The 12500-nt window shown below is 39.3% G+C and overlaps 1 protein-coding gene across 4 annotated transcripts in view; it reads right to left on the bottom strand.

The window, feature by feature from the left end:
* Positions 1 to 9934, bottom strand: part of LOC127354772 (guanine nucleotide-binding protein G(olf) subunit alpha-like) — a 14278-nt gene extending 4344 nt beyond the window's left edge. The window contains exons 1-5 of one of the 4 annotated variants that reach the window (XM_051384970.1): positions 9602 to 9934; positions 6481 to 6621; positions 6329 to 6401; positions 5781 to 5835; positions 5517 to 5636 (exon numbers count right to left, since the gene is read on the bottom strand). In XM_051384970.1, the coding sequence (XP_051240930.1) occupies positions 5517 to 5636; positions 5781 to 5835; positions 6329 to 6401; positions 6481 to 6616 (384 nt within the window). In that variant the 5' untranslated portion in view covers positions 6617 to 6621; positions 9602 to 9934. Of the gene's footprint in view, positions 1 to 5516; positions 5637 to 5780; positions 5836 to 6328; positions 6402 to 6480; positions 6622 to 7646; positions 9527 to 9601 lie in introns of those variants that run through there. The other 3 variants (XM_051384969.1, XM_051384972.1, XM_051384971.1) reach the window with 3 other exon arrangements.
* Positions 9935 to 12500: the final 2566 nt, after the last annotated feature.

Genomic DNA, 12500 nt, shown 5'->3' with positions numbered 1-12500 from the left:
TTTCTGTATGATGGTTATTAGACCTATGTCATCTGAATTGGAAGGGCACGTTGTCATGAGCTGTATCTTGTATATTTATTATTAGCTATGTGGTATGTGTATGCACCTTTATGTAATCTGCTGGAAAAACATTACAATTTAAAACCGGATCATACCAAACAAATATCTGCTTGTGTGTCCCCGTGTATGCAAAGTGTCCTCCTTTGTGATGTGAAGGAAATGGCAACCGTCGATAACTTCAGGTAATATATATATATATTATAATTCTTTATTGTACATGTTTGTACAGTTATGAAATAAATATTTGGGCACTTTCAAAATTTATTCGTGTAAAGTTGAAAAAAAGGCCCGAATGAAGTACTCAATTGGTATCGGTATCGTGTTAAGGGTACTGGTATCGGTACTGGTATCAAATTTTTGAACGATTCCCAGCCCTAGTCATTATATATAGTCACTATATACACTGTCATTATATATACCGTCATTATATATACTGTCACTATATACACCGTCATTATATATACTGTCACTATATACACCGTCATTATATACACTGTCATTATATATACCGTCATTATATACACTGTCATTATATATACCGTCATTATATACACTGTCATTATATACACTGTCATTATATATACCGTCATTATATATACTGTCATTATATACACTGTCATTATATAAACAGTCATTATATATACTGTCATTATATATACAGTCATTATATATACTGTCATTATATACACTGTCATTATATATACCGTCATTATATATACTGTCATTATATACACTGTCATTATATATACAGTCATTATATATACTGGCGTTATATATACTGTCATATATACTGTCATCATATACACTGTCATTATATATACAGTCATTATATACACTGTCATTATATATACTGTCATTATATACACTGTCACTCCATGAACACCTAGCAGCACAGATGAACCAGCTGCTAAGGGATGGGTCCCACCCAGAGTGGCTAACCCAGGGAAGGACGGTCCTAATCCTGAAGGACCCTAAGAAGGGACCCATCCCATCCAACTACCGGCCAATAACCTGTCTCTCCACAACATGGAAGGCCCTGTCAGGCATCATCGCGACTAAGATGAGTAAGCACGTAGCTCAATACATGAGCGGGGCTCAGAAGGGAATTGGTAGCAACACCAGAGGAGCCAAGCACCAGCTACTGGTCGATAGAGCAGTCGCCCGAGACTGTAAGAGCAGGAAGACCAACCTGTGCACCGCCTGGATCGACTACAAGAAAGCTTACGACTCAATGCCCCACTCGTGGATACTGGAATGTCTGGAACTGTATAAGATCAACAGGAACCTAAGGGCCTTCATCCAGAACTCAATGGGAATGTGGAAGACAACCCTAGAAGCCGACTCAAAGCCAATTGCCCAAGTCAACATCAAATGCGGCACATACCAAGGAGATGCGCTATCACCACTGCTGTTCTGCATAGGCCTTAACCCCCTCAGTCAGATCATCACAAAGAGTGGTTACGGGTACCAATTCCGAAGTGGAGCAACAATTAGCCACCTGCTCTACATGGATGACATCAAGCTGTACGCCAGGAATGAGCGAGAAATGGACTCACTGATCCACACCACCAGGATCTACAGCAACGACATAGGGATGTCATTCGGATTGGACAAGTGCGGCCGGATGGTCTCAAAGAGAGGCAAGATGATCAGAACTGAAGGGGTTGACCTACCAGAGGGCAACATAGGTGATATCCAAGACAGCTACAAGTACCTTGGTATCCCACAGGCTAATGGAAACCATGAGGAAGCCGCAAGGAAGTCAACCACAACCAAATACCTCCAGAGAGTAAGACAGGTCCTGAAAAGTCAGCTGAATGGCAGGAAGAAGATCCAAGCCATCAACATGTACGCACTACCAGTCATCAGATACCCTGCTGGGATCATAAGCTGGCCAAAGGAGGAGATAGAAGCCACAGATATCAAGACAAGAAAGTTCTTCACCATCAAAAATCCAAGAGTACATCAGAAAAATGGCCACAAAGGATTCAATTCAATTCAATTCAATTTTATTTGTATAGCGCCAATTCATAACAGAAGTTATCTCAGGACACTTTTCAAATAGAGCAGGTCTAGACCAAACTCTTCAACATACTACATACATACACTAACTGCTAAGTGAATGTCTCAGGCAACAGAAACCCGATAAGAGTGCAGAGGAAGAGGAGCAGATAACCTGGAGGGACAAGCCCCTACATGGCACGTACCACCGCCAAATTGAAGAAGTGGCTGATATGGAGAAGACCTACCAATGGCTGGAAAAGGCTGGACTCAGAGACAGCACAGAGACACTGCTCATGGCAGCACAAGAACAGGCCCTAGGTACAAGAGCCATAGAGGCCAAGATCTACAAGAGTAGATCTGACCCAAGGTTCAGACTATGCAAAGATGCCCCTGAGACAGTCCAGCACATAGTAGCAGGGTGTAAGATGCTAGCCGGTTCAGCGTACATGGAGAGACACAACCAAGTGGCTGGAATAGTGTACAGGAACATCTGTACCCAGTATGGAATAGAAGTACCCAAATCCCAATGGGCCGCACCACAGAAGGTGGCTGAGAACAACAGGGCCAAGGTGCTGTGGGACTTCAGCTTCCAGACTGACAAACAGGTCCTGGCCAACCAACCGGACATAGTGGTGGTAGACAAGGAGCAGAAGAAGGCGGTGGTGATAGATGTGGCCATACCAGCAGACGCCAACATCAGAAAGAAGGAACACGAAAAGGTTGAAAAGTACCAAGGGTTGAAAGAACAGCTGGAGCAGATGTGGAAGGTCAAGGCGAGCGTGATCCCCATGGTAGTAGGAGCACTCGGGGCAGTGACTCCCAAACTGGGGGAGTGGCTCCAACAGATCCCAGGAACAACATCAGAAGCCTCAGTCCAGAAGAGCGCAGTCCTAGGAACAGCTAGATACTGCGCAGAACCCTCAAACTCCCAGGCCTCTGGTAGAGGACCCGAGCTTGAGGATGACACAGATACCACCCCAAGAGGGTGAGAGGGAAGTTTTTTGTTTTTTTTTCTGTCATTATATACACTGTCATTATATACACTGTCATTATATATAGAGTCATTATATACACTGTCATTATATACGCAGTCATTATATACACTGTCATTATATACACTGTCATTATATATACAGTCATTATATACACTGTCGTTATATATACATAGTCATTATATATACAGTCATTATATACACTGTCATTATATACGCAGTCATTATATACACTGTCATTATATACGCAGTCATTATATACACTGTCATTATATATGCAGTCATTATATATACAGTCATTATATACACTGTCATTATATACGCAGTCATTATATACACTGTCATTATATATACAGTCATTATATACAGTCATTATATATGCAGTCATTATATACACTGTCATTATATATACTGTCATTATATATACAGTCATTATACACATAGTCATTATATATACTGTCATTATACACAGTCATTATATACACTGTCATTATATACACTGTCATTATATATACTGTCATTATATATACAGTCATTATACACATAGTCATTATATATACTGTCATTATACACAGTCATTATATATACTGTCATTATATACACTGTCACTATATATACTGTCATTATATACACTGTCATTATATATACAGTCATTATATACAGTCATTATATATGCAGTCATTATATACACTGTCATTATATATACTGTCATTATATATACAGTCATTATACACATAGTCATTATATATACTGTCATTATACACAGTCATTATATACACTGTCACTATATATACTGTCATTATATATACTGTCATTATATATACAGTCATTATACACATAGTCATTATATACACTGTCATTATATACACTGTCATTATATACACTGTCATTATATAGACTGATATATTGATCAGTACTAACAGTACATAGACTGATATATTGATCACTAACAGTATATAGACTGATAAATTGATCAGCAGTAACACTGTGGGCACTGGACTCCCTGACTGGTCCCAGACCAGCAGACTGCTCTGCACTGTGTGTTCTGAGCCCTTTCTATCAGAACCAGCATTAACTGTTTCAGCAGTCTGAGCTACAGTAGCTCATCTGTTGGATCAGAGGATCCCTGATACCCAGATAATCAGTGTTACTGACAGTGCTCACTGTGTTAGGGCTGATCAATGGATGGTTATTTATTAGTTTATTTTTAATTAAATAATAATAACACATATAATAAATGAAATAATAAGAAATTAAATGTACAAGTGAGTAATTCTGTAGTTCTGTGTGATGTCTGATTGGACAGCACTGACTTTAAAGTGTGTGTGTGTGTGTGTGTGTGTGTGTGTGTGTGTGTGTGTGTGTGTGTGTGTGTGTGTGTGTGTATCCAGTCGCCCAACCAGCAGCAGCGTCACAGTTTAGAGGCGACACAGGAAGACGCTTGTTTTGTCTCTTTGTGTCTTTAGAGACTGAAGACGTTTGGATAATGAGGCCTCAGGTGACACACAGTCAGGTGTGTGTGTGTGTGTGTGTGTGTGTGTGTGCTTTCCGTCCCACATTAACTCGTTACATCATGTCATTAACATCATTAAAACAAACAAGCTCTTAAACGAGTCCCTCGGTGCTGCTTTAAAGGAACACAGATCAGACTACAGGTGAGCTGTTAGCATCACTGCTAATGCTAACAGCTCCAGCTCTCCCAACATGGCCGACTGTTAGTTTACTATTATTTCTGCTCCATTATGCATTCATAAATAATATAAATATAATGTCAATAAATAAATAAACAAATGAATACATTGACTGGGAATAAAAATAGACATAAATATAATTTTATGAATGAATGTTTATATTGATTATTAATGGCAGTCAGTGAGCTCACTGTGTTCATTAGGAGCTTCCTCAGGTTCAAACTACCAATCAATCAATCAATCAATCAATCAATCAATCAATCAATCAATCAATCAATCAACCAACCAACCAACCAACCAACCAACCAACCAACCAACCAATCAATCACTAATGTGGAATAGAATGTTTATTGATTTACTTTCACCATTGTCAGATATATAAAACACTGATAGTGAGTATGTGTGTGTGTGTGTGTGTGTGTGTGTGTGTGTGTGTGTGTGTGTGTGTTACAGTGTGTGTTACAGTGTGTGTGTGTTACAGTGTGTGTTACAGTGTGTGTTACAGTGTGTGTGTTACAGTGTGTGTGTTACAGTGTGTGTGTGTTACAGTGTGTGTTACAGTGTGTGTGTGTGTTACAGTGTGTGTGTGTTACAGTGTGTGTGTTACAGTGTATGTGTGTGTGTGTGTGTGTTACAGTGTGTGTGTGTGTTACAGTGTGTGTGTTACAGTGTATGTGTGTGTGTGTGTGTTACAGTGTGTGTGTGTGTGTGTGTGTGTGTTACAGTGTGTGTGTGTGTGTGTGTGTGTGTGTTACAGTGTGTGTGTTACCTCTGTGTAATCGAAGTCAGACAGTGGTGCGATGTTCTTGATGTAGTCAACTCTGAACTGGTTGCCAGGGTTACCCAGAGGAACTGGCGGAGTCAACATACTCATGGCCGACACGATGGCCTGAAAAACACACACACACACACACACACACACACACACACACACACACACACACACACACACACACACACACACACACAGTCACTGGGTCATATGACTGAGGTCATGTGACTGAGATCATTTGACTGAGATCATGTGACCTACCACGATGGCGTCCTTCACATTCTTCCTGATCTCCTGAGCCTTCTGCTGTTTCTCTCTGAAAACAAACATTTTATTGATTTATTTGTTTTATTCTTTCAGCCGCTAAAAACGATTTAAACAAGGTCGGAAACATTTGTTTGTATGATGTCATTGTGTTTTCTATATATATAGTTTATTGATTATATACCAAATCTTATATATGTAATATTAGGTAGTAGACCCCAGCGTGAGTAGGTGACCCTCAGCTAGCTAGATAGCTGTGATTGGCTGATTGATACAGACCGGAGCTGTGATTGGCTGATTGATACAGACCGGAGCTGTGATTGGCTGATTGATACAGACCGGAGAATCAGAGTTGAATAACTATAAGATCTTTGTCTCCTAATTCATGAAATTAGTTTAAACATCATAAATAGAATTATTATACTTTGTTCATTGCATTTTATTGATCAGATATTATATCCTACCATGAAGAAAATGTTTATGTGGTTAATGAGACTTTAAACTGCACAGGAAGTAGCAACATTTCAAAATAAAGTGTGACTCACTCAGGGTTAAAACCGTCTACATGAAGAATCCTCATCTGCTTCACAATGGTGCTTTTACCTGATTCTCCCGCACCTGCAGACAGATTGACAGAGACAGGTGAGACGGACAGACAGGTGGGACAGACATAAAGACAGACAGACAAGTGTCTCACCCAGCAGTAACAGTCTGTGTGTTGCTTTATATGCCTGTCTCTCTTTCTGCAGCTGTCTCTCGATCTTCTTGTTGGCTTCTCTCTTCGCTTTTTCATCCAGTCGTTCTTCCTCCGTCTTCCCTCCCAGACAGCCCATCTCAACTGGAAACACAGAAACCAGTAAATATCCTACTGAAACCAGTGAATAGCTCACTGAACCCACAGGAACCAGTGAACAACCTACTGAAACCAGTAAATAACCTACTGAAACCAGTTTACAACCCACTAAAACCAGTGAACAACCTACTGAAACCAGTGAACAACCTACTGGAACTAGTGAACAACCTACTGGAACCAGTGAACAACCTACTGGAACCAGTGAACAACCTACTGGAACCAGTGAATAACCTACTGGAACCAGTGAACAACCTACTGAAACCAGTGAATAACCTACTGAAACCAGTGAACAACCGACTGAAACCAGTGAATAACCTACTGGAACCAGTGAACAACCTACTGAAACCAGTGAACAACCGACTGAAACCAGTGAATAACCTACTGGAACCAGTGAACAACCTACTGAAACCAGTGAATAACCTACTGGAACCAGTGAACAACCTACTGAAACCAGTGAACAACCTACTGAAACCAGTGAATAACCTACTGGAACCAGTGAATAACCTACTGAAACCAGTGAATAACCTACTGAAACCAGTGAACAACCTACTGAAACCAGTGAACAACCTACTGAAACCAGTGAACAACCGACTGAAACCAGTGAACAACCGACTCAAACCAGTAAACAAGATGTGTGTGCTTTTTTTTAGATGCTATACTCTTAGTAGGGCCAGTTGTTACATTTCTTAATTAATCAATGCTACATTTATTAGGGACCGAGCACTGACAAAAGTGCAACGTCCGTCTTGTTTCACTAGGAATTATTATTATACTTCTGCCCCTTTCACCGCATATTTGGCGGCCTTACCATACTCGAAAAGTCTTGAAAATTTGCACAAAATTCAAACGTATCGAACTGGTAAGCAACCGTCCCCGTGCATGGGCGCCGCTAAGCGGCTAAGCCACGCCCCCCAGAATCAGCCCCCAAGACACGTAAGGCCAACATGTACAAAAATTGGTACGCATGTGTATCATGATAAAAGAAGCAGAAAAGTCTCAAGGACCCATACCTCAAACCCAACAGGAAGTCGGCCATTTTGGATTTTGTGGCAATTTTTGGCGATTTGCACACGTTGTATTTGAACGAACTCCTCCTAGGGAATTGATTGGATCGACTTCAGATTTTGACACAGCCATTTAAACACATTCACCATTAATAGTTGTGCTATATACGTTATTCAGTCAAACGGCGTGCCCGTCCCGTGGCGTGGAATTTTAACGATTCGCCATGAAAGAGGGATTTGTCATAACTTCTGCATACATGAACTGATCTCAATGAAACTTCACGTCTGAGTCCCGCCCTGAACACGTCTATGTGATAATATTCAGTAAAAGTGAAAGTGCCACCTAGTGGTGAAAGGAAATGTCATTTCTAATACTTCCATGTTCTACTCCTAGTAGGATGATCAGATCAAGCTGAAATCTAGTCAGGAAATGCAAAACATGTTGTTGATGATATTTCTTGATTGTGGTGAGTTCTTATTGTGGTTGCTATAACTTGAGTGTACATTGTCCAATCGGCTCCAAACTTCACATGTCTGATGAGAGTCCCACCTTGAACACGTCTATGTGATAATATTCAGAAATAGTGAAAGTGCCACCTAGTGGCAACAGGAAGTATCACGTTTTATACTTTCATGTTCTACTACTAGCAGGATGATCAGATCCAGCTGAAATGTACTTATAAAATGCAAAACACATTGTTGATGATATGTGTTGACTGCGGTGAGTGGGCGTGTCTATAGCGTGGCGGGAAATTTTGATGTACCGCTACAAAACACAAATTTAAAATAACTTGAGTGTACATTGTCCAATCGGCTCCAACCTTCACTTGTGTGATAACAGTCTCGCCTTGAACATGCCTATGTGATAATATTCAGTAATATTGATAGCGCCACCTAGTGGCAACAGGAAGTATCACGTTTTATACTTTCATGTTCTACTAATAGCAGGATGATCAGATCCACCTAAAATGTACTTATAAAATGCAAAACACATTGTTGATATGTGTTGACTGCGTTGACGGGGCGTGGCAGCAAATTTTGATGTTTCGCCACAAAACACGATTTCGCAATAACTTTAGTAGACATTGTCCAATCGGCTCCAAACTTCACTTGTCTGATAAGAGTCCCGCCCTGAACACATCTACATAACAATATTCAGACATAGTGATAGCGCCACCTACTGGCAACAGGAAGTAAGTGCTGCGTTGCGATTTTGAGCCGATTTATGTGAAATGTTCATGTTGTGGTCTGCACGTATTACGACAGCACATGACGCGGCCGCAGCACGCCCCGAGTTGCGTGGAGTGGGAGGTCCTGCCCAACACTGCTTGCAGCTTTAATTTTGATTATTTTTGGTGCATTCATTTATTTAATGGGTAATTGTCCCAATTGGTCCCCCATATAAAATATTAATGATCCCTGATACAAAATTAAATTAAATAATTAGAAATATACTAAAATAAACAATATATAATAAAATTAAAATAAATACAAGAAGAGGTGTTTGCTCTTGCATTACTTGCAGTCCAGGGGAGCAGGTTTGAGCTGCAGCTGGTCTGTTACAGGCTGTGTTGAGAGACTGTAAGAGATCTGTTTAAATGAGCCAGTATTATAAATTAAATATATTTAATATGATGTACACAGTCAAAACACTCTGATCTGACAGTTGAACGTCAATATTCGGTATAAAAATTAAATGTGATTTCACAAATGATCCTTGCTATATTTTTATGTGAACATTGCAACAGCTGACATTTGCTATCGTAAAGAAAATAAAATACATATGAAAGAAATTAGACAAAAACGCAGATGAAAGAAAGGAAATGAGTAAAAAACAAAGAAAAAGAAAAGTTTTCTGATTTAAAATGGAAAAAGATTTGTATAAAATTATTCAGTTCATCAGACTCAATATGGAATTATTATTAATCATTATTAATATCACTGATGACACTTTTACTCACATGAAGGATCAACCAGTGAAACCAGTATGTGACTGGTTTGTACCGACCTGTAGCTGGTGGCGATCAATGAGCCGTCCTGTCTCTCTGTCCGTCCATCAAAGTCTACAAAGACAAAATAAACTCCTCAACCAATCAGCATCTCTGGCTGTCCTCAGGGTCCAGTCCAGGTCCAGTCCAGGTCCAGTCCAGGTCCAGTGCAGTACCAGTTGAGAGGGACAGGACAAGTACTCGTGCTGGTTTCTGGGTGTTTTCTGTCAGTAAATGTGGAGCAGAGACACACCTGAGCTGCTCTGTGTCTCCGTCTCTAACAGCGTCTCATTAGTCGTCTCTCTGCGTCTCTTTGGGGGATTTTGCTGTTTTCCTCTGGTGTCAGTTCGCTGCCTGACAACCGGCTGCTGGATTCACAAACACAAAGTGAACCTGGTTTCATCCTGGACTCTCTGAGACCACAGCGGACTGTGGACCAGCAGACAGCAGGGACCCTGAGGTCACTGAGGTGGTTTTACTGAAGCACATATGACCTCATTAAAGATGTAAATAATATCAAGTATAATATGTATAATTTCATGTATCAGAGACTTATTAATGGTTGTTGTCTTACAGAGAAAAATACAGACAACAACAACAACAAAGTTAGAGATTACTAACAGCATCCTTACTGTTGTTGTATTCTGATATCAGCTACCTGTGTGTAACGTATGTGAAACGTAAGTGCTCAGTAAAAAGAGTTTTGGATTAAGAATTAATAAATACAAACATATTATTTCTTCTTTTGATTGTTGATTTCAGGATGTGAATGAGATGCAGTCTGGTTCAGGAGAAGATGTCAAATGTGAGTTTTAAGTCCAGTGTTTGCATTAGTGGCGCCCCCTAGTGGGTGTGTTCCAGGTCTTTATGAGGACACATTTGTTCACTTTGTCCAAGTGCAGGACGGGCCTGCCCCCACTGCTGAATGATTTTAATATTAACACAAAAATAAATGCAATGCACCTTAAATATTTGACCCTGCTATGAGCTGTTCCTTAACCAAACTAACAATTGGCTTAGAATTTACATTAGCACTCCTTCAGGTGAATAATACAATTAAACACATTAACCAAAGCTAGCGCGTAGCTAGCGTTTAGCACGTAGCTAGCGATTAGCGTTAGCGCTCTTTTCAGTATTAATACAATGAAAGTTGAAGTTGTTCTCTTATTTTGCACAGACAGTGTTTACATTTGGAAAGCCATGTTGCATTTATGTATGCATCCAGTGGGGCATCACAATAAAATGAGTCACAATGTGTTAATTCCACAATAGGAGATATGTAATGTTGTTATGTTGTTACAGTTTTGGTGTAAAAAGCCTGCAGATATCGGTATCGGGTGATATCGGTTCGGGTGATATCGGTATTGGGTGATATCGGTTCGGGTGATATCGGTTCGGGTGATATCGGTATCGGGTGATATCGGTATTGGGTGATATTGGTTCGGGTGATATCGGTTCGGGTGATATCGGTATTGGGTGATATTGGTTCAGGTGATATCGGTTCGGGTGATATCGGTATCGGGTGATATCGGTATCGGGTGATATCGGTATCGGAAATTGAGAGTTGGACAATATCGGAATATCGGATATCGGCAGAAAAGCCAATATCGAGAATCCCTAGTCCATATGTTGACCACTAAATAAGTTATCGATAAGCTTTATGCAACTATTGATCAGCTCTGTCTGATGATGATCCACAGAGGGTTTGGTAGCAGTCGGACTGCAGAAAAAGATTGTACAGACTGAACTGTTGCTTCATGTAGGCGATAAAGAGCAGACAACTAGAGAAAAATACAAACAGGAACATAAATCTACTCCTGTACATGCTCTTTATATGTAATACTGATATCTTTATCTACCATTAACATAACATATTGTCTTTATGTTATTTGTTCATATATTATTGTTAATAATCGTCCTGTGTTTATTGTTCTGCTCCAATATACAGAAGTTCATTCCTTTATGTGACAATAAAACTCACTGTAACTGAATGAGTATGATATTCATAAAAGGCTGCGATATGAGCAATAACTAATGCCAATGCTACGTTACGCTACCACTTACTTCACTCTGATCATTCTAATATAATAATGTTTATACAAAGAGCGTCAGAAGGTTTTACAGCAGCAGTTCACAGTCGGCTGTAATGGTTTCATATGGTTTAATATTTATATCATTACAGTTATTAATGGATTGAATATGTTGTTAGTTATTAATGACTTGAACAGGTTAGTTATTAATTACTTTAATATGTTGTTCAGTTATGTTTAATATGTAGTTAGTTATTAATGTTTAAGATGTAATTAGTTATCAATAACTTTAATATATGTTGTTAGTTATTAATGTTTTAATATATGTTGTTTGTTATTAATGACTTTAATATATGTTGTTAGTTATTAATGTTTTAATATATGTTGTTTGTTATTAATGACTTTAATATATGTTGTTAGTTATTAATGACTTTAATATATGTTGTTAGTTATTTATGCCTTTAATATGGTATTAATGACTTTAATATATATTGTTAGTTATTAATGTTTTAATATATTGTTACAGTTATGAACAAGTTATGGCAGAAGATAAAAACCGATGCTAACGCAGAAGTTCATCCGCGTCCTTTGTTGATCATTTGGATGGTTTACTTTTTAAATGTTGCTGCAGCAATGAATTGTGCGCCGGCGTTGGTAAAGGAGAGAATAAAGACCTTTCACACAGTCAGGATCCGACTATTCAACCGGACCCTGAACCAGCCAGACCTACACTGTGAGGGGGCGTGGCCTTAATTACAGCGCCAGCATCTGGTTGATATTCTCAGAAAGAACTGGTTCTTTTCTTCCTTATAATTCATAGTAATATTTAATCTGCTGCTATT

Source organism: Dicentrarchus labrax, unplaced genomic scaffold (assembly GCF_905237075.1).
Source record: "Dicentrarchus labrax unplaced genomic scaffold, dlabrax2021, whole genome shotgun sequence".
Classification (NCBI taxonomy): Eukaryota; Metazoa; Chordata; class Actinopteri; family Moronidae; genus Dicentrarchus; species Dicentrarchus labrax.
The sequence above is the reverse complement of the archived record's forward strand: the minus strand, read 5'-3'. Positions and strand labels throughout refer to the sequence as shown.